The sequence below is a fragment of the Erythrolamprus reginae genome, chromosome 3 (genome assembly GCF_031021105.1).
Source record: "Erythrolamprus reginae isolate rEryReg1 chromosome 3, rEryReg1.hap1, whole genome shotgun sequence".
Classification (NCBI taxonomy): Eukaryota; Metazoa; Chordata; class Lepidosauria; order Squamata; family Dipsadidae; genus Erythrolamprus; species Erythrolamprus reginae.
The window spans coordinates 102,771,569-102,794,600 of record NC_091952.1 but is presented as its reverse complement, the minus strand read 5'-3'; the positions used below and the strand labels follow the sequence as shown (position 1 = coordinate 102,794,600).

General features: G+C 43.1%; 1 protein-coding gene across 1 annotated transcript in view; it reads left to right on the top strand.

Annotated features, from left to right (window-relative positions):
• The window catches only part of NIBAN1 (niban apoptosis regulator 1), a 67,280-nt gene that overhangs the window by 13,416 nt on the left and 30,832 nt on the right, over positions 1-23,032 (top strand). Inside the window, exons 2-5 of the mRNA XM_070746315.1 lie at positions 9,694-9,824; positions 13,159-13,290; positions 15,667-15,781; positions 19,252-19,419. Of these exons, the coding sequence (XP_070602416.1) occupies positions 9,694-9,824; positions 13,159-13,290; positions 15,667-15,781; positions 19,252-19,419 (546 nt within the window). The remainder of the gene's footprint in view (positions 1-9,693; positions 9,825-13,158; positions 13,291-15,666; positions 15,782-19,251; positions 19,420-23,032) is intronic.

The window sequence follows — 23,032 nt, the reverse complement described above, 5'->3', positions numbered from 1 at the left end:
CCCTCAAAACAATCCCTCCCGCAACCCAATGACTTTTCCAGCTGTTATGGCTAAGTCTGTTTTCCTGTTACAATAACAGCAGAATGCAAAATGTCTAAATCTCATTATGATTATTAGAATTTTTACCCCTTAGTACATTTTGTTAATGTGAAATATCCAGAATGTATCCATCCTCGAATACAGCTCATCTGTTTGGAACCCATATCGCATCTCAGACATTATTAACACCCTTGAAAATGTCCAAAGATACTTCACCAGAAGAGCCCTTCACTCCTCCACTCGAAACAGAATACCCTACGAGACTCAATCCTGGGCCTAGAAAGTTTAGAACTAAGACGCCTTAAACAAGATTTAAGCATTGCCTACAAGATCATATGCTGCAACGTCCTGCCTGTCAGCGACTACTTCAGCTTCAACCACAACAACACAAGAGCACACAACAGATTTAAACTTAATATTAACCGCTCCAAACTTGACTGTAAAAAATATGACTTCAGTAAACCAAGTTGTCGAAGCGTGGAACTCATTACCGGACTCCATAGTGTCATCCCCAAACCCCCAACACTTTACCCTTAGATTATCTATGGTTGACCTATCCAGATTCCTAAGAGGTCAGTAAGGGGTGAGTACAAGTGCACTAGAGTGCCTTCCGTCCCCTGTCCTATTGCTCTCCTATATCTCCTATACCTTTCTTCTATTCCTATATCTCTTCTTCTATTCTTTCATTGATATGTTCTATTACTATATCTTCTTTTCTATTATTTCTTAGATATATTTTACTATGAGTATCTCCTCTATAACCTTCATCATGTATTTTGCTATGTGTGTATAGATATATACCCACTAAAACCCTCATTGTGTATTGCAGTGTTTTTCAACCAGTGTGCCGTGGCACACTAGTGTGCTGTGAGACATGGTCAGGTGTGCCGCGAAGCTCAGAGAGAGAAAGAAAGCAAGAGAGAGAGAAAGAAAGAGAAAGAAAGAGTGAGCGAGAGAGAGAAAGAGAACAAGAGAGAGAGAAAAAGCAAGAGAGAGAGAAAGAGAACAAGAGAAAGAAAGAGAGAAAGAGAAAGAAAGCAAGAGAGAGAGAGAAATAGAGGGAGGTGGGGAGGTAGAGAGAAAGAGAGCAAAAAAGAGAGGAAGGAAGGAAGAGAAAGAGGGAGAGAGAAATAGAGCAAAAGGGAGGAAGAGAGAGAATTTTTTTGTCCAAACTTTTTTTAGCCCCCCCTCCCCTCAATGTGCCCCAGGGTTTCGTAAATGTAAAAAATGTGCCGCGGCTCAAAAAAGGTTGAAAATCACTGGTGTATTGGACTAAATAAATAAATAAATAAATAATAAACCTGAGAAAACAGGCTGTCACAAATTTCCTCCAGTTGGTACCATAAGACATAATTTATATAATAAGATTTATAAACCCTATTTCTAGCTTTCGTGTGATAGATTTTAGCATTGTTTGTTGCTGAAGCTCTTTTTCAACTCAACTAGTCACTTCTGGAGTAGGTTACAGTAAAGCAGGGGTCCCCAAACTTTTTACACAGGGGGCCAGTTTACTGTCCCTCAGACTGTTGGAGGGCCGGACTATAAAAAAACCCCTATGAACAAATCCCTATGCACACTGCACATATCTTATTTAAAGTAAAAAACAAAATGGGAACAAATACAATATTTAAAATAAGAAGTAATTAAGTAATAAAGTAATTTATACATTTTTATTAACAAGTAAATTTAAGCTTCAATCAAGAAACTCCCTCCATTTCTCCTTCCTTCCTTCCCTCCCTCCCTCCTTCCTCTCTACTTCTCTCTTCCCTCTCTTTTCTCTCATTTGTTTCATTTTCCTCTCCCTCGTTTTCTCTCCATAATTTTCTCATTTTTCTCTTTTTCTCTCTCTCTCTCTCTTTCCATCTATCCCCCTTTCTCTCTTCCTCTCTATCTCTCCCTCTTTCTCTCTCTCTTCTCTTTCTTTCTGTCTCTTTCACTCACTCTTTCTCTCTCCCTCTTTGTATCTTCCTTTCTCTCTCCCTCTTTCACCCTCTTTCTCTTGCTTTCTCTCTCACTCTATTTCTATCTCTCCCTTTCCCTCTCTCCCTCCCTCTCCCTCTTTCTTTCTCTCTCACTCTATTTCTATCTCTCCCTCTTTCTCTCTCCCTCTCTATCTCTCCCTCTTTCTTTCTCACTCTATTTCTATCTCTCCCCCTCTCCCTCTCTCTCCCCCTCTTTGTATCTCTCCCTCTTCCTTTCTCTCTCCCTCTTTCACCCTCCCTCTCCCTCTTTCTTTCTCTCTCACTCTATTTCTATCTCTCCCTCTTTCTTTCTCACTATTTCTATCTCTCCCTCTTTCTCTTTCTCTCTCACTTTCTATCTTTCTTTCTTTCTCTCTCCCCTCCTTTTTTTCTCTCTCTCTCATACACCACGCTGGCAACAGAGAGAGAAAGAGCGAAGGGCGGCTTGCCAGTCCACGGCCCCCTGGATGAGCAGCGCTGCATGGCCCCAGCACTGGACTTCGCCGTCGCCTCCACCCCCGCCTCCACCCCCGTCCAGCTCTCCAGCTAACCCCCTGAATTCACCCGAACAGAGGCGGCGGCGGTTTCAAAGGACCAACATACAGTCCTTCTTGGTGCTGCATTGCTGCAGCCTCCAAATTCCGCTGCTGTCCTTGGGCATTGTTACTTCTAAGCTGCACTGAGAGAGAGAGAGAGAGAGAGAGAGAGAGAGAGAGAGCGGAGAGTACCGGACTTCACCGTCGCCTCCACCCCTTTGGATTCTTTGCTGGAGAGCCGGACCGGGGCAGAGGCGACGGCAAAGTCCGGTGCTGGGGCCATGCGGGGCTGCTCTCCAGCTAAGAGGCAGCAGTCACGTCCACCCCTTCGCCCTCTACGGTGCCCAGCGCCCAGCCCCATGCTGCCTCCGCCTCCTCCTCCGCCTCCTGGTAGCGCGCCCGACCTCTTCCTGCAGGAACGGGTGGTGGGGTGGAAGTGGTTGGACTTATCTACATGCGCGCCTGCTGATTGGGAAGAGGGGGGAAAAAATCTGCGCCTCCAAAGAGGGGAGGGGGGGGAAAAAAAGAAAAAAAGAGCTCCAACTTGGCGGAAGGCAGGACAGGAGAACCGAGCGTGCTGCGGCAAGTTTGCTTGGCTTTCTGGGCCTTTTTTTTTCTCCCCCTCCACCACCCCCGTCTGAATGTCGTTTGCCGCTTAGGAGTGACACTCTCTCGGGCTTGTTTTGGATGCGGCGCAGATGAGGGGAAAAGCCCGGCTGCCCGGAAAAGCACATTTGAAAAGTCTCTGTGGAGAGCCAAAATCCCAACGAAGCTTCTTTTTTCTTCAGTAGTCCGTAAGGAGGCAAAGAAGAGGTTGAACTGGTTTTGCTAATTCGCGCTTACGGCTTTTCCCCTCATCCGTGCCACACCCACAACAAGCCTGAGAGAGGGTCACTCCTAAGCGGCAAACAACATTCGGAAAGGGGTGGTGGAGCGGGAGAAAAAAAAGCCCCAGAAAGGAGTAGCCGCCTATTCGCCAAGCAAACTTGCTGCAGCACGCTCGGTTCTCCCCTCCTGCCTTCCGCCAAGTTGGAGCTCTTTTTTTTCTTTCTCCCCCGCCCTACTCTCTTTGGAGGCGCAGATTTTTTTTCTTTCCCCTCTTCCAAATCAGCAGGTGCGCGTGTAGATAAGTCCAACCACTTCCACTCCACCACCCGTTCCTGCACGAAGAGGTTGGGCGCACTACCAGGAGGAGGAGGTGGCAGTGGCCTGGGGCCAGGCGCTGGGCGCCGTGGTGGGCAAAGGGGTGGACTCTTTGCTGGAGAGCCGGACAGGGGCAGAGGCGACGGCGAAGTCCGGTGCTGGGGCCATGCGGGGCCGCTCATCCAGGGGGGCGTGGACCGGCAAGCCGCCCTCCGCTCTCTCTTTCTCTCTCAGCACAGCTGAGGTAACAGTGCCCGGCGGAGCTCTGAGGCTGCAGCAACGCAGCGCCGAGAAGAACCAGCTGTTGGTCCCTTGAAGCCGCCGCCGCCTCCGTTCGGGCAAATTCAGGGGGGTTCCTGAATCTCCCGTCCATTCACCGCGGAGGATGAGGTGAGGAGGAGACGGTGCAGAGGCAAGGGGTGGGGAGAAAAGCGGGCCTGCAAGGGGCCAATTGCAGGCCCGCTTTCCTCCCCACCCCTTGCCTCTGCACCGCCTCCTTGCTCAGCAGCAGCACGCGGTGAATGGACAGGAGATTCGGGAGCTTATTATATCTATTGATAAAATCTCGCGTGCTCCCTGCGGGCCGGATAAATCGCCTCGGCGGGCCGCATCCGGCCCGCGGGCCGTAGTTTGGGGACCACTGCAGTAAAGGCTCAAGCAGAATTCCTTTGTAATGCATATCAGGTAATGTAGGTCTGTCATTATTATTATTATTTGGTTTGCCTAAAGGTTCCTAGTCCCTAAAAAATTAGTAAAGCTCTAATATTCAAAACTGCAGAAAACTTCTAGGTTTGAGTACTACTGTTTTAATTCAAAGCACTCCTTTACCCTCTTATATTGTTGAATAGTGTATGGGTGTTTCTGAAGACTATAATTTTGGGGTTTTCTGCTTAACGTCTTGAAAACAAATGGGAGGAAATCTAAATTTACAGTACTGTTTTCACTGAACCCATGGCTGCAAAATATGTTTTTTTCATCCTCTCAGAGAAGCAATATTTTTTTTACCCTTGTGAGATATTGCTAAACATGGAGAATTTCCAGTCTAGTATGCATGACAAAAAGGAAAGGGTGGTGAGTTTGCATTTAATAGAAATCAGGGCCCAGATGTGTATTTCATGCATTTCATAGTGAGTCAGTGGGGAATGGGAAATCAGTTTAGAATTTCAGTGCAGGACGAAGTTCTGAACTTAGCAAGAAACTGCAACTTCTTGTTTTAAATGATGAACTTACTAAGCTGTCACTTGTTTAACCACAATTCACTAAATAAATTCTAATGGCTATATACATAAATGCAGCTACAGTGTTGCTTTACATTCAAATAACCATTGTTAAGAGGCAAGAAAATAAGTTTGAATGAACAGGGCAAGAGCAGCATACTGATTTCATTCAGTGCCAGAAAAGTACAGGATGTATGTATCTCAGTGTATATGCATTGTTTTAAAATTAAGGGGTGTGTGGAATATCAGGAAACAATTGAATTAGCTTTAGGATATTTTCAAGGAATGGAAATGCTCAAATGTAAACCCTAGAAGGGCCTCACAGTAACTATACAGCAAGATATTTTATAGACAGTTTGTGTATGCATATGACTATATATAGCAGTGATGGCGAACCTTTCTTGGCTTGGGTGACAAAAAGCTGTGTGTGCGTGTGATAGCTTGTGCACATGCACCCACACCCATAATACAATGCCTTCTCCCGTGCATGTGCACAACCCCCAAACTGCCCCCCATGCATTATTTTTTTATTTTATTTTATTTTATTTTATTCGATTTTTATGCCGCCCTTCTCCTTAGACTCAGGGCGGCTTACAACAAGTTAGCAATAGCACTTTTTAACAGAGCCAGCATATTGCCCCTACAATCTGGATCCTCATTTTACCCACCTCCGAAGAATGGAACCAGCTCCCCCTTGAGATTAGAACTGCCTCCACCCTCTTTGCCTTTCGTAAACTCCTTAAAACCCACCTCTGCCGTCAGGCATGGGGGAATTGAGACATCTCCCCCGGGCCTATACAATTCATGTATGGTATGTTTATGTGTATGTCTGCTTTAATAATGGGGGTTTTAAAAATGTTTTTAAATTATTAGATTTGTCTTGAATTGTTTTATTGTTGTTGTGAGCAGCCCCGAATCTACGGACAGGGGCGGCATACAAATCTAATAAATAATAATAATAAAAATAATGGAAGGCTGAGTCAACCTCGAGCCAGTGATGAGATTTGAACCGCTGACCTACAGATCTACAGTCTGCTTCAGTGGCCTGCAGTACAGCACTCTACTTGCTGCGCCACCCCGCCTCTTATAAACCCTCTGCACTGCCTCCCTCGCACGCGCACTGGCCTCACTGAAGCCTCTGGACTTCCCAGTAGGCCCACTGGGCTGTTTTTCACCAGCCCCAGGGTTCTGTAAAGCCTCCTGAAGCCTGGGGATGGTGAAAAATGGACCAATGGGGCAACCGGAAGTTTGGAAATGAACTTCCAGTTGGCCCGTTGGGGCCATTTTTCACCATCCCCAGGCTTCAGGAGGCTTTACAGAACCCTGGGGAGAGCGAAAATGGCCAAAAAGAAGGCCAAAAATCAGCTGGCCAGCACACTGGAGCTGACATAGGGCAATGCCTTGTGTGCCCTCAGATATGCCTCCATGTGTCACCTGTGGCACACATGGCATACATTCGTCATCACTGATATATAAGCTTTTCCATCCTGATGAGGTCTCAAAGAAGATTTGCATCAGTTATAGTTGAACTTAATCACTTTTCCCTCGTTCAGAAAATGATCAAGGGTTACTGCACTCGAATCGTGATGTCTAGACTTCAGATAGTCCTTGATTTACGACCACAATTGAGCCCCAAATTTCTGTTGTTAAGCGAAACACTTCAGTTAATTTTGCCCCACTTTATGACCTTTTGTGCCACTGTCATTAACTGTGGCAAGAAATCGCTGCAGTTGTTGTTTAGTAGTAACACGGTTGTTAAGAGAATATGGCTTCCCCATTGAAATTTGCTTGCCAGAAGGTTGCAAAAGGCGATCACATAACTCTAGGATACTGCAACCATCATAAATATGAGTCAGTTGTCAAGTGTCTGAATTTTGATCAAATGACTGTGGGGATGCTGCAACAGTCAAAAATGTGAAAAACGTTTGTTTTTTCACTGCCATTGTAACTTGGAATGGTTACTGTTGTAAGTCAAGGACTATCACGGTCCCAGTGCAATAATCCTTTACAATACTGTTCGCTAAGTTTGGAAACTTTCCGACTACCTTTTGCTGGCCACTAATTGATATTGAATGCTCAGCTCATTGGGTTTCAGCCAAAACCGGCACAACTGCTCTTATGTGTAGAAGTGGGGAGGCAAGCTGATCCTTGACCACAAGCAATAAAATTCTGTCTGCATTGTAGGCCTTTACCCTCTTGGTATTTTGCAGCGCTCAGAGATACCATAACATATGTTTGGGATGCTTCTTGAGAAATAGAGCAATGCGAGGAAAAGAATTCCATAGGCGTGTGCTTTGTAAGAACAACAATTGTTCTACCACTTGGGAAGATTCTTATTTGAAAGCTTACAAAACCATGGCATGGGTAATTCAGTTGCATCTGGAGAAGACAATTTGGACCCTGTTGGGATCCTTCTCATGCCTCTCCAAAGATTTCCAAGGAGATCTTTGCCTCCTTTAGTTCTTGGCTTTCTTTTTCCTCCCCAGCTGGGGACAAGCAGAGAAGTCAAACACATTAATTGAAAAACTTGGCTGTAGTTCACCTTAAACAACTGCAATATGCATGCCAGAGATTCAAGACCAAATTTGGAAATGTGCTAGTAAGGGGGCACTGGGGGTTGGGGGTGAGGGGTGGGGAGAGTTCATTTCTCCAATCTTTTGAATTATAAATGGAATTAAAAAGATTGCTTCTATCAATTGTTTCTATAGAAGTTTGCTTCTCAGACATTTTTGCAATGAGATATCATTCTGGTGTAACAAACCTTTAATTGGCTATTATGTCCTGCTGTATTTGTGCAGATCAAGTGCAGTCAGTCCATTCATAGAAATGCACCTATTTTCAAGACATGGAGAGTTCTTTTAATGTTTTCTTTGGTGTTTATTGTTTAAAAATCTGAGAATTATAGTACTGTAGTAGGAAATCAAATCCGGGAGATTGCAGTAAGAGGAAATATTTCAACTGCAATAGGGAAGGTCTATCATATGATGTCTCCATTCATTGCACAAACTTCATGTCCCAAAAAGAAGATTAATTTTTTTATAGAGAGATACAGTATATAGAGTTACACATATATATTCCTATCCCAAATCTGATTTTCTACTACTGTAATTTCAGATTATACATTCGCTGCAAAACCTTTAGAAAAACAATGAAAAGTTGGCTGTTTCTTTTGGGTCAAGTTGAATAAAGTTAAATTTGAATCTCTGATTGCTAATTACTTGTTACCCTGTTTTCCCCAAAATAAGACATCCCCTGATAATAAGCTCAATTGGGCTTTTGAGTGCATGGCACTAAGGCCAAGCGCTTATTTCAGGTTTCAAAAAAATATAAGACAGGGTCTTATTTTCGGGGAAATACAGTACAGTGGTACCTCTACTTGAGAACTTAATTCGTTCCGTGACCAGGTTCTTAAGTAGAAACGTTCTTAAGTAGAAGCAATTTTTCCCATAGGAATCAATGTAAAAGAAAATAATGTGTGCAAACCCATTAGAAAAGAAATAAAAGCTTGGAATTTGGGTGGGAGGAGGAGGAGGAGGAAGAAGAGGAGGAGGACAGTCGCTGCCGAAGGAAGAAGGTGAGGTTAGGGGAATCAAAAAAATTCAAAACTTTAAGGCTTAAAAAAAAAAGAGGGACTTTGGGATGGCGAGGAGGAGCATGTGCCTCCAATACACCCGGCATGAGGCTGCCTTCCATATACTGCCTCCCATACACTGGCTGCTGCTGCTGCTGCTGCTACCTGCTGCCTCTTTCTTCCCATGCTGAAGGCCTCCCCTCTCCTCTTGCTCGCTCGCTTTATAGCCGGCGCTTTTCCTTCACTGTGGTGTCTCCTCGGCTGCCCAGAGCGAAGGGAGCGTTTCTTTTCTCTGGGCGGTGGCAGAGGTTTATTCCCTGTCCAAGCACCCAGAGAAAGGAAAATGCTTCGTTCGCTCTGGACTGCCAAAGCCTCCTTAAGCGCCACTAAAAGGGTCCTCTGGCAGCCCAGATGGCTGAGATTAAAGGGGGAATGGCAGGAAACTGGCCGGGCCTTCGTGCTGCTCTCAAATTTCCTGGGAGATTTTTCCCAGCTCAGGTTCTTATGTAGAAAATGGTTCTTAAGTAGAGGCAAAAAAAACTTGAACACACAGTTCTTATCTAGAAAAATTCTTAAGTAGAGGCATTCTTAAGTAGAGGTACCACTGTATACTTATTTGTAATTTGTAATTTTGTTCCGGGGTATTTTTGCTTATCAATTTACTGCATGCTATTCAGAGTTGCATTGTTTGAATGGGGCAACTATATGCATGCTTGAAATAAATCAGTAATGTGAGCAAGTCTTGACTGAGAGAAATCATGATTGGTCAAAGTTCCCCATGGGCTTCTGTAACCAGGATTTTCCAGGATTCATAATAGAATCTTATATTGCTTCTCAGTATAGATACATGTAAAGTGGTACTTTGATACTCAGCTGCTTTGAAACTCATTTAATTTGATACTGAACACATTTTGAGAAAAAAAATAATGTTCTCCCAGTACTCATCGTTTGATATTCAACACAAAAGCTAAAACTTTTTGGTGCCGGCTGCCTTTTGACTTATTACCTTATTCCTTAAGGGAAAAATCTGTTTGATACCTATCATTTTTGGTATTCATTGCATCTCCCAGAACCAATTAATGATAAATACTGAGGTACCACTGTATGTAGTTCTATAGTCCTTTTGCAGAAAATGTTTTCTAAAATAGTTTGGGGATGGGCCTCATGCCCCTGTGAAGCCTAAGAAAAATGGAGCCTAGTGTGATATATTTAACTTGTCTTTTCAGGTAAGACTGAAGCAGTAATCAGAAACTTCAGCCCACATTATAAGCGACAATATGCTGTATCCTTTTGCAAGCAAATCCAGAATGAGCTGGAACAAAACAGAGATCTGCAGTCTCAATTCTTAAAGATAAAGGTAACAATTATTATTATTATTATTATTATTATTATTATTATTATTATTACAGTGTTCCCTCGATTTTCGCGGGTTCAAACTTCGCAAAAAGTCTATACCATGGTTTTTCAAAAATATTAATTAAAAAATACTTCACGGATTTTCCCCCTATACCACCGTTTTTGCTGCCCGATGACATCATATGTCATCGCCAAACATTCGTCCGCCTTTAATAAATATTTTTTTAAAATAAACTTTAATAAAGAAACATGGTGAGTAATAATCTAAATGGTTGCTAAGGGAATGGGAAATTGCAATTTAGGGGTTTAAAGTGTTAAGGGAAGGCTTGTGATACTGTTCATAGCCAAAAATAGTGTATTTACTTCCGCATCTCTACTTCGCGGAAATTGGACTTTTGCGGGCTGTCTCGGAACGCATCCCCTGCGAAAAGTGAGGGAACACTGTATCATCATCATCATCGTCGTCGTCTTTTGATGTTTCTACCCTATCTTTTAGGTCAGTGATGGTGAGCCTATGGCACAGATGCCACAGATGGCATGCGGAGCCATATCTGCTGGCACGGGAGCCGTTGTCTTAGCTCAGCTCCAACGTGCAGGTGTGTGCCGGCCAGCTCATTTTTGGCTTGCACAGAGGCTCTGGGAGGGCGTTTTTGGCTTCCAGAGAGCCTCCAGGGGGATCGGGGAAGGCGTTTTTATCTTCCCTTGACTCCAGGGAAACCTTTGGAGCCTGAGGAGGGTGAAAGCCCACCAAAGATTGGGAATCAGGCTGTTTCCAGCCTCCAGAAGGGTTCTGGGGAGTGGGGGAAGCTGTTTTCTCCCCAGTCATTGAATTATGGGTATGGGCACTTGTGCGTGCACGATAAAACACACCCACGCACCCGAGCAAAAAAATATTTGCCATCACTGTTTTAGGTGGTTTGTGTCAGTCTTGCAAGGTGGATTAGGCAGGAAACACAGCTAGACTATATATAAATGTATATTATATAAACATAGTATAAGTTTCAAAATACATTTCTTTCCCTGTCCCTCTTTACAACCCATGAAATTCAGGAGAGTCCCTTCTGAACTATTTGTCCCAGCTACTTTCCTGCTGCAGGCTAAGCTGTCTTTTATCTGACCATTTCTTTGGCTTCATCTCTGCTCAGTCTCCCAAGATCATCCTCATATACCATTACCATTGGCCATATCTTTGTTGCAGGGGTGGGTTCCTACTTACCTTGCTGTTGGTTCGCTTGCTCCCACGCTGCATGGGCACACGTGCAGTACCAAATAATAATAATAATAATAATTGAAAAATCCAAAAACAAGATTGCGACCACATGCATAGTGCTGGAAACTCAACTTCTGTGAATGCTCAGGGGGAAAAAAAAAATTGAAAAAAAAGATGGCGGCGCTCACAGAACAGTACGGGCAGAACCGGGTTGGTGACGTCATTGTGATGTCTCCAGCAGGTTGCTACCAGTTCAGGCAAACCGAGGGGAACCCACCCCTGTGCATGTACCAATTATTCAGATGCGCTAGTTCCTTCCTATCCTCCACAATTCACACCCTGTGGTAGTTGTTATATCACAATCTGGCAAACTGTTTGAACGGTCTAGTTACCTATGGGGTTACTGGCTGATCATGCCTTCATTTGTGGTCTAGTTCACATCAAGATTAGCCAGAATGTGATTTCATTTAGTTTCACCTTTGTGTATTGTGCAAAAATGATTTCAACGTATAAATGATAATTTATGTCTTAGTCAAGGCACCAATTTATCTAGTTTTGGTTTGTTTAATCAACCAGTATTGCATATGTCGTATGAGTTATCTTCTTTGAGTTGCAGCTATTTCACAGAGCCTAAAATATCATATTTGTTCTACTCCACACACAAATAGAAACATATGTCATGCTTCCCAAGAACGTTATTGAACCATAATGGATGAAAATACCTAGATTCCTGAGCAAAAATATCCACATGGGTAGAGTAGAGAAAAAGAAAACAGTGAAAAATAGGCTTCATTGTGAATCAATCCAAGAATTCATTGGAGTTGAACGGCTAATAAAGTCTGTTGTTGTTCATTTGGACTCCTGTGGAATTACTTGGAGGATTTTTATCACACAATCCAAAAGTTCATTGGAGTTTAACAGCTAATAAATTTAATGAATTAACTAACCAACTACTGGTAAATAAATATGTTGTATAAATTGGTTTTGTTTCTAAGTCCTTTTCCTCTCAAGTGAATATTTGAAAGCAGAATATTCAGGGTTCATTTGAAAGCTGATTCTGAGGATACAGGCCTCAGGCACAGTATACAGTGATACCTTGTCTTACAAACTTAATTGGTTCTGGGACGAGGTTCTTAAGGTGAAAAGTTTGTAAGACGAAACAATATTTCCCATAGGAATCAATGGAAAAGCAATTAAGGCGTGCAAGCCCAAAATTCACCCCTTTTGCCAGCCGAAGCACCCGTTTTTACACTGCTGGGATTCCACTGAGGCTCCCCTCCATGAGAAACCCCACTTCCGGACTTCTGTGTTTTTGCAATGCTGCAATTTCACTGAGGCTCCCCTCGCTGGGAAACCCCACCTCCGGACTTCCGTTGCCAGCGAAGCGCCTGTTTTTGCGCTGCTGGGATTCCCATGCTGGTATTCCCCTGCAACATCGCAAAAACACAGAAGTCCAGAGGTGGCGTTTCCCATGGAGGGGAGCTCAGGGGAATCCCAGCAGCGCAGAAATGGGTGCTTTGCTGGCAATGGAAGTCCGGAGGCGGTGCATCACAGTGGTGGCGGTGGGTTTGTAAGGTGAAAATAGTTTGTAAGAAGAGGCAAAAAAAATCTTAAACCCCGGGTTTGTATCTCGAAAAGTTTGTATGACGAGGCGTTTGTAAGACGAGGTATCACTGTACTAGAAACATAGAAGACTGACGGCAGAAAAAGACCTCATGATCCATCTAGTCTGCCCTTATACTATTTCCTGTATTTTATCTTACAATGGATATATGTTTATCCCAGGAATGTTTAAATTCAGTTACTGTGGATTTACCAACCACGTCTGCTGGAAGTTTGTTCCAAGGATCTACTACTCTTTCAGTAAAATAATATTTTCCCATGTTGCTTTTGATCTTTCCCCCAAGTAACCTCAGATTGTGTCCCCTTGTTCTTGTGTTCACTTTCCTATTAAAAACAGTATACTGTAATCTTCTTGTAGTAGCATGAAAAATCTCATATGTTTATATCAGTGCTTTGAAGTGCTACACCAATCTTTCCAAAGTGTTAGATACTTTTCTCCATTTTACAAAAGAAAAGGAACATAGTGCTTGTAAGAAGCTCATTCTGTTTCATTTTTCTATAGCCACCTGGATCACCCAGCATAATCCTTTATGAAGGAGAGGTGTCACATTTTGCTGAAGACCTGAAGAAATGGAAAGAGAGATACATAGTAATTAAAAATAATTATGCTGTGGAAAGCTTTGAAAGCAAAGAGGTAAACTGCTGATTTATTAAGTGCTGAGGCAATCATGATATTTAGCACTGCTGATCTGTTGGGTTCTATTCTGAAATGCACAACTAGTGAATGACTAAACTTTCTGAGCCACTGGGCACATTTGTAACTCTTAGAGCATATGTATGGTATGTTTGTGTGTATGCTTGCTTTTAATAATGGGGCTTTTAGTGTTTCTTTTAAATTATTAGATTTGTTATATATTGTTTATTATTGCTGTGAGCCGCCCCGAGTCTACGGAGAGGGGCAGCATACAAATATATATATATATATATATATATATATATATATATATATATATATATATATATATATATAAATAAATAAATAAATAAATAAAAATATTATGTTTGTACCTTTAAATAAAAGCGACAGCTGATTGGCTTAAACGCAGCCAAGGGAAACCTTGGCGTGAAAGTTTAAGCTTCTGATTTAACATTATAGACAGATGTGTAAAATTTAATACTATTTTCTGTGGTGGAATCTTTCATGTAATTGTTTAGATACTTAAAATACTTGATTTGATTATATGTTTCCATAATTAATTTGATCATGAATACAATATCTTGATTTTGGAATGGTTACTGTCCAGATTTTCATCTTGAAAATAAAATACTAATGCACATGGACTTCACCTCAAGTGTATATTAGTCTGGGCAGCTAATGCTTCTTAAGAGAATAAAAACAATATGAGAAAACTATAAATAGAAAACAATAAAAACAGCCTATAGCAATAGTGAATTCATAACAGTAAATATAATCAAGAAATGGATTTACTTGCATCATCATGGCCACGGGCTCAATGATAAAACAAAGTCTTCAAGGCTTTACAAAAAGTCAGTAGGGTTAGAGTAAATCTGATCTCTGTGGGAATAATACTCAAGAGGACAGCGGCCACAACAGAAAAGACCGTCTTCAGATGGTATTCCCTGATGGGACCAGGAGCATTCATCTCCTGTCAGATCTGTAAGACAGGTATTTTATTTTATTTATTTGATTTGATCTCTATGCCGCCCAGTCCCATGGTAGATACAACCAGGAAGAGAAAGTCCTATAACTAACCTAGTCCCAAGCCATGAAGACCAGCATCTTGCATTGAACCTGGAAGCATACTGGCCACCAATGCATTCTACATGTGCTGTATGACAGACACCTATGATTGCCTGTTCCAATGCATTTTGCACCATCAGAAGCTTCTGAACACTCTCCAAGGGCAGCTCCGTATACAGTATGTTGCAGAAGCCTGGTTAGGACACCAATCTGGGAGGCCAATAATGTGACAATGTTAGCATGCTGAACAATGGAGATTGGGCTAGAGGAGGGGGGAACAGCAATATAAATTTAATTTATTGAATGAAAGATTCACTACATTTCATTTAGTGAATGAAAGATGTAATTAATGATTCACTTTCCCTAGAGAGGCTAAAGAGACAATCAGCTTCACTTACTGACAATGTCTTATTCACGCTAATAATAATAAGCTTCCCTCCTTGATTACTTTTCATTTATTTTTTTGTGTCTTGCTTTACGTTTCTTGGGGAAATTTTTGTAAGTCCTATTCTGGATTTATTTATTGATTGATTTATTGATTGTTTGGTTTGGTTTGGTTTGGTTTGGTTTGATTTGATTTGATTTGTATGCCGCCCCTCTCCGTAGACTCCATAGAAAAATTTACCATTTTTCAGAGTATAAGACGCACCTTTTCCCCTTCTAAAAGAGGGTGGTGTTGGTGCATCTTATACACCGAATACAGCAATTTTTGGCCTCCTGAAGCCTTATCCCTGAGTCCCATTTTTGGCAAAGAATGGGCCCGTTTTTGCAAAAACAGGGTGCGCAGAAGATTTGGGAGGCCTGCAAAGAGTGGCTGGGGGAAGACAAAAATACCCCCATTTTTGGGGGAAAAAAGGGAGGGCAATAAATGGGCCATTTTTTGCAAAACCTGAGCCATTTTTGCCTTCTCCTAGCCTCTAGGAGTACCCCTGGGGTGAAAAACAAGTCCTTTTTGTGAAAAACAGGATGCACAGAGGGTTTGGGAGGCCTGCAGAGTGCTCTTCTGGGCTGGGGAAGGCAAAACACCTGTATTTTCGTGAAAAATGGGGCACACAGTGGGCTTGGGAGTCTTGCAGAGTACTCCTGGACGCTGGGGAGGACAAAAACGTTTTTTCTCTTTACTTACCTCTTTGAAATCTTGGTGTGTCTTATACACCAGTGCATATTATAGTCAAAAAATATGGTAAGTGTTGTTCACATTTTCTCATTCACTTTTAATATCTACTTATAAGTTGCCGGTGTTTTTTTCTTTTTGTTTCTTTTTGGGGTTTTTTAAAGAAAATCTTTACTAATTTTTCTGAATTCTAGGCATTTCAGAAAGGAGTAAGTTCAAAAGCTTGCATTCTTCCTGTTGGAGGCAAAGTGCTAATTACAGGGGAAGAATACAACACACTATCTGATAAGCATTTTCCAGAACCTAATGGTAAGGTATAGCCCATTCCTCTTTATATTTTATACTAATTTGTGGTATTAATTGATGTTCTATTTCAAGTGTTGCATTATCTTTATAAAGAGTTACACATAGATTAAAGGCATACATTTAATAAGCTTGCCTATCTTACATTGTTAAGTCTTATCCTGTGATTGTCCTGAAATGTACGTATAGTTTGAATCATATCAAACTCAAAACCTAGAGCAATAATGGAAGCTGAATAGAAGCCAAGAAAATAAGAAACAGAGCAGGGGTGGATTTCTCTTACCTTTCCTATCAGTTTGGAAATGTCCACATCATGTTACATTCCACTACTGATCCTCTACACATGCGCAGAAGCCTTCGTGCATATCCAGAGGGTTTGTTGCCAGTTGATTTCAAGCAGTGGTGGCTGGGGAACTGGTTCAAGGGCGTGGCAAGCCAGCCATCGCTACCGATTCGGCAAACAGGGCCAAATTTCCACCATTGGCTCCCACAAACTGGTCCGAACCGGTAACAACCCACCACTGAACAGAGACATAATCAAAGTCAAGTAAACACTAATATTCAAGAAAACAGGCACAGAGGCAGCATAATTCTGATGCCAGAGACAAATTACTTAGATTAGGGATGGTATGCATCAGTATTTGGATGCTAGCCAGTAAGGGCCACACTGCCTACCGGTAGCGAAAACCGAGTTTAGCAAAAATCCGCTTTGCCAACATCTGCACGCGCCCGCCTCAGCAAAATTTTGCTTCTGCACATGCGGAAGAAGCAAAATCTTGCAAGAGGATGTGTGCACATGCAAGATTTCAGCAATTTTTTGTTTCCGCGGAAGTAAAAAAAAATCACCAAAATCTCTCGCACACGCACATCCTCTTGCAAGATTTTACTTCCTGCAAAATCTCACTGGGGCACATGCGCATGCACGCCAGCAACATGGAGCTGTACACGCATTGCTCCTGTAGCGGCGGTAAGTAGCAACCTCCGCCTGGTATTCATGTATGCTTGCATGCATGCATGTATTAAATTTATATAACTGCTCATCTGATGCACATAACTTATATACAGTGGTACCTCATCTTACAAACGCCTCTTCTAACAAACTTTTCAAGATACGAACCCGGTGTTTAAGATTTTTTTGCCTCTTCTTCCGAACTATTTTCATCTTACGAACCCAAGCCGCTGCTGCTAGGATGAAGGGGTTTCTTTTTTTCCCCTTTTTTGAAGAAAGAAAAGGGAGGGGTAGCTTGGAGGGAGAAAGACTTTGCATTAACAAAACTAGGAGAACAGCGTGGTTGCAGAGGCACTGAAACGGTGTCTTTTGAAGAAAGAAAAGGGAGGGGCGCCCCCCTTGCCTTTCTTCCTTCCCAATCACCCTTTAGCCTAGCCTTGCTTCTTCCACCCGCCCCCTTTAGCTGCTCCTCCCTGCCCTCTGTTCGCCTCCCTTCTAAAGTTTGGGATTTTCCTGAAGGATTTGCACGCATTATTTGCTTTTACATTGATTCCTATGGGAAACATTGTTTCATCTTACGAACTTTTCACCTTACGAACCTCCTCCTGGAACCAATTAAGTTTGTATCATGAGATACCACTGTATTCTGAATCTGGGTAATTGTGACTCCAGACTAAGGAATCTGCTCACTGAATGCTCAGATAGGCTGACGCTACAACCTGGCTGGGGAATTCTGGGAGTTGAAGTCCAAATATCTTCAAGTTGCCAAGGTTGGGAAGCACTAGTCTAGAGCAGTGTTTCCCAACCTTTTTTGAGCCGCGGCACATTATTCATATTTTCAAAATCCTGGGGAACATTGAAAGGGGGGGTGGGGGGTGGGGGGTGGGGGGTGGGCTAAAGAAAAGTTTGGACAAAAAACCCCTCTCTCTTCCTCCCTTTCGCTCTATTTCTCCCTCTTTCTCTCTTTTCCTTCCTTCCCTTCTTTCTCTCTCTCCATCCCTCTTTCTTTCTTCCTCTCTTTTTTGCTCTTTCTCTCTCCTTCCTTCCCTTCCTCTGTCTTTCTCTCTCTCTTGCTATCTCTTTCTTGCTTTTTTCTCTCTTTCTTGCTCTCTCTCTCTCTTTCACTGTCTCTTGCTATATGTCTCTTTCTTTGCCTCTCTTGCTATCTCTCTGTCTCTCTTGCTATGTCTCTCTTTCTTTCTTTCTCTCTCTCTGCCTCTCTTGCTATGTCTCTCTTTCTTTCTCTTTCTCTCTCTGCCTCTCTTGCTATGTCTCTCTTTCTCTCTTGCTATGTCTCTCTTTCTTTCTCTTTCTCTCTCTGCCTCTCTTGCTATGTCTCTTTCTTTCTCTTTCTCTCTCTGCCTCTCTTGCTATGTCTCTCTTTCTCTCTTGCTATGTCTCTCTTTCTTTCTCTCTCTCTCTGCCTCTCTTGCTATGTCTCTCTTTCTTTCTCTCTCTCTCTGCCTCTCTTGCTATGTCTCTCTTTCTCTGCCTCTCTTGCTGCCTCTCTTTCTCTCTCTGTCTCTTTCTCTGCCTCTCTTGCTGCCTCTCTCTCTGCCTCTCTTATATGTCTCTCTTTCTTTCTCTCTCTCTCTCTCAGCTGACTGCAAGCGGGAGCCCTGACGGCAGCTGGACGTGCTGTTGGACGCCGTATATGCCAAGCCTGCAGCGCCAGCAGTACGGCGTCCAGCAGCACGTCCAATCGCCACCGTCAGGGCTCCCACTTGCAGTCAGCTGAGAGAGAGAGAGAGAGCTCCCGCCGCCTGGAGCTCCCTCTCGCCGCCGCCATCTCCCCGCGACTGCCTGCGGCCGCTGCAGCCACCCCCTCCCGCTCCCCCCGCCAGTGCCCTCCCGCCGGGCCCCAAAGGACACTTGCCGCCGACGCCAGGGCCCGGCGGGAGGGCACTGGCGGGGGGACCGGGGGGGTGCGGCTGCAGCTGGGAAAGGCGCAGGGAGGGAAGCTGCCTGCCCGCCTGCCTCGGGGAGCCGCGCTTGCAGCCGCAAACCAAAAGGGCAACCCCCGGGCACTCCCCAGCCCCGGCCCGCCTCTGCGCCCCCGCCCGGCCCGCGCTCTCTCCTGTCCTCTCCTGCCCGATGTCGTGGTTTCCGGCGCTCTCCTGCTGGGCCCCAAAGAAGGAAGGCGGGAAAAAGGCGCAAAGAACGAAGCTCTCCTTCTTCTTCCTGCCTTCCTTCTTTGGGGCTCAGCAGGAGAGCGCCGGAAACCGCGGCATCGGGCAGGAGCCGGGGGACAGCTGCGAGCGGGCGCTCCAGGTCGGCACCGGCAGCGCCCCGCCCAGCTGGAGCTTCCGTAGCTCTGCGGCACACCTGGCAGTGTCTCGCGGCACACTACTGTGCTGCGGCACACCGGTTGGGAAACGCTGGTCTAGAGTACATAGAGTTACAATGAAAACTAAGCATTGGTGGCACAAATATTAAGGCAAGATTACCTGTCTACTGGGAATTTGTCTATAATTATATGTAAATCTGATGGAATGACTAAAAATATAAATGTGTCCATATTTTTAAGGTTCCAGTGAAAAGGAGAATATCCAGGCCTTTGTTGTCCCTCCAAAGGAATTTCCAGTCTACCTGTGGCAGCCTTTCCTTAGACATAGTTATTTCTGTTTTTCCGACTCAGAAGCCCAGAAGCAATTCAGCACCATGTTGAATGATTGCATCAGGCACTTGAACCATGGTGAGTCTAGCAGACATAATCTGATAATTTTGCTATTTTTCTGACATTCGGGGAACAATCAGTCTGACCACTGGTTGTTAACCAGTCTCGGTAGTAAAATTAAAACCTATCTTTCTCTTGCATTACCCTGATAAGAAATGACATACTTAGAATCGAACCAACATTTGACACTGGCCATGGAGTGAGGACAGCAGTGGGCTACAAGCTGGAATGCTAAATTGCACTCACTGCAGCGGCTCGTAAGTGCTTGTGGGGCCAGCACGATTTTGCTCCCGCACCTGTGGAGGTAGCAAAATTGTGTACGGAGCCGCAGGCGCGCCCATGTTTTGGCATGCGCGGAAGCAAAAAAACCTCACCAAAATACAGTCGCACCTGCGGCTTCGTGCATGGTTTTGCTACCTCCATAGGTGCGGAAGCAAAATCGCACTGGCCTCACAAGAACGTACGAGCCACTGCAGTGAGCGCAATTTAGTGTTCCGGTTCATAGCCCACCGCTGAGTGAGGGTGACTCCTTCTACCACCAGTTCCTTTCACCACCAATTCCACTAGAATTGTGATGTTTTAAAAACCAGTCAATATTTGATAGACATTTCAAAATACATATGAAATCATATATTGAGCGTGAAATCATCTCAACACTGAAACTTGAATGTGTTACCTTTTTGCCATATAGTATGTTGATGACAAAACACACTCATCGTCATTCCAGTTTTATGCTCCAGTCTGGGTTTCCCAGTTGGTTTTAAAAAGGGCCCAGAAAGAAGAGTGTTTAGCTATTTACCATCATCTATCCCCCATTTGTCTGCACAAACTATTTATTCCCCATTTGCTTGCAGAAACTAAGAGAGAAATTGAAACAGCTAAATACGCAAGAAATGAGAAAGTATTTTCTCTAATGTTAACAAAGTTGATGTCATTCACTTTGTCAGATTGGAGTTTTGAAGCTGCAAACTACACTCTTGTAGTAACTCCACAACTGTCCTTCCTGTATGCCTAGGCAAAATGACAGGGTAAGAAAATAAATTATAGGATTCCCAACCCAGCTTTTGCCTTCTTCATGTCTGACTGAATTACCAACCAAGTTTTTTCCATAATATATAGATGATTTTGCTACTGTCAACAGTTGGTTTCTCCATCCAGCACCGAGTCTGCGGAGAGGGGCGGCATACAAATCTAAATAATAAATAAAATAAATGTAAATGGCCACAGCAGGCCAAAACATTTTTAAAAAACCCTTGAGGCTGAAATTCAGGAGTGGTAACCAGAATATTTTGCTTTACCACTTTTATCTTCCCTCTTCATGAATGAGGCCCATTCCTTCCAAGCTATAGTTCTATAAACAGATCTGTGAAATTTACAGCATATTTGGCAAGGAAAGGTTAAGAAAGATTAAGTCCAAGCCTACATATGGTGCTGCAAATCCCACAGGAGGAACACATGATCTGGTATTTTGCAAACCATTGAATCTCTAAGCTTCAGGGAACATGTTTGGTAAAGCAGTCAGCTGAAGTCAATTTCCTGTAAAGCATTCTTAAAGGGAAAGTTTTCCATTTCATGGCCTATAATTCCATTATTCATTTCTCAAAACCTCAGTAATAAAATAATATGTGTAGAGGCTTAATACCTTTTGTTTTGTCCTGGGAAAGTAATAGAAGGGCTCAGTTTTTCCTGGCTCGGTGTGAATATTATGTGACTCTACATCTTCAATAATGCTTTAGTTTGCTCCAAAGGCAGAACTGTTTCCAGACATGCAATCCTCTTGGTAGTTTCTGTTTTAAATTGAATTCCAAACCATCACTTTGAAGGACAATATGGTATTTGTAAAATGACCAAAGTAGTGTTTTCAATCTTTGAACAGTTTTGGATTACTTTCCTGAAATATCTCTGGGACCGCCTTCTGTCGCACGAATCCCAGCGACCGGTTAGGTCCCACAGAGTTGGCCTTCTCCGGGTCCTGTTGACTAAGCAATGTCGTTTGGGGGATCCAGGAGAAGAGCCTTCTCTGTGGCGGCCCCGACCCTCTGGAACCAGCTCCCCCCAGATATCAGAGTTGCCCCAACCTCCTTGCCTTTCGCAAGCTCCTTAAAACCCACCTCTGTCAACAGGCATGGGGGAATTGAAATTTCCCTTCCCCCTAGGCTTATAGAATTTATACATGGTATGCTTGTATGTATGAGTGGTTCTTTAAATTGGGGTTTTTTAGATTGTCTTTTAATATTAGATTTGTTTACATTGTCTTTTTATATTATTGTTAGCCGCCCCGAGTCTTCGGAGAGGGGCGGCATACAAATCTAATAAATACTAATACTAATATTTGCCCCTTCTCTTTCTCCTCTGACTTTTTCTTGTCAGAAGGCTGGAACTACCCTACTCTAGAATGTTCTCCCACTTATTAAACATTTGGATACAGTACTTGAATTAAAGGTTTTCTGGACTAGATGCTTCTAGGTGCCCTTTGTTTTGCTTTTTATGATATACTTGTTGCACAAAGTGACATTTCAGCATACCTAATCATGTGATCTTGTTTTGAGGAAGGAAGTCCATTGCAATATGTTTTTAACTGAAGATTAGTATGGAATCTAGCAACAAGATGGCAGTGCCTTGAGTGATTTCCTTTCCTGGCATCAGTTACCTCAGGGTGGTTATGTATGGGCTGGACCTTGGGAGACAAGGCAAAGAAGGAAGGACAGAAGGAAAAGGGAGGACATTATCGAAACATTTAAATATGTTAAAGGGTTAAATAAGGTTCAGGAGGGAAGTGTTTTTAATAGGAAAGTGAACACAAGAACAAGGGGACACAATCTGAAGTTAGTTGGGGGAATGATCAAAGGCAACATGAGAAAATATTATTTTACTGAAAGAGTAGTAGATCCTTGGAACAAACTTCCAGCAGACGTGGTTGGTAAATCCACAGTAACTGAATTTAAACATGCCTGGGATAAACATATATCCATTGTAAGATAAAATACAGGAAATAGTATAAGGGCAGACTAGATGGACCATGAGGTCTTTTTCTGCCGTCAGTCTTCTATGTTTCTATGTTTCTAAGAGATGTAGCCAGGGAAGAAGTCAGTTGTGGGTAGAGCAAGGGACTTAGAAGACACCCTCTCTAGTTCTGTAAAGGAGCTTGGGGGTGAGATCAACAATTGTATTTCAGATTTGCAAGATTCTGCTCATGTAACTTAACAATAAAATAGAATTAGTTCATCTGGTTGTGTTTCCTGTCTGGTAAACCTAGTAAAGCTGATATGCTATCTCAGGAAAATAATAAGCACCAATAAAATCTTAGGTCTGTTTAAAAGCTAAACAGCTGATGATATTTGTCCATCATTTTTGAAGAGGACCTTGACATCTTGGGAGGTAGCAAGTATAGATACACTGCAGCTAACACCCCCAACCCTCTTGTTGTAGTTTATGTTCCCTTGAGAGACATTGTAGTTTTGTATGCTGGTCTTATAATTCTAAGCCAGTTAAATTTGATATGATTTGATAAGAACGTGTTCAGAATTTGTTAATTAGACTGAAAGTCAGCTCTGCTTTTGCTGAAAATATTCTCATTATAGCTCAGTCATGTTGCATATAAATATTGTAGTGCTTCTGAAAGTGAAACATG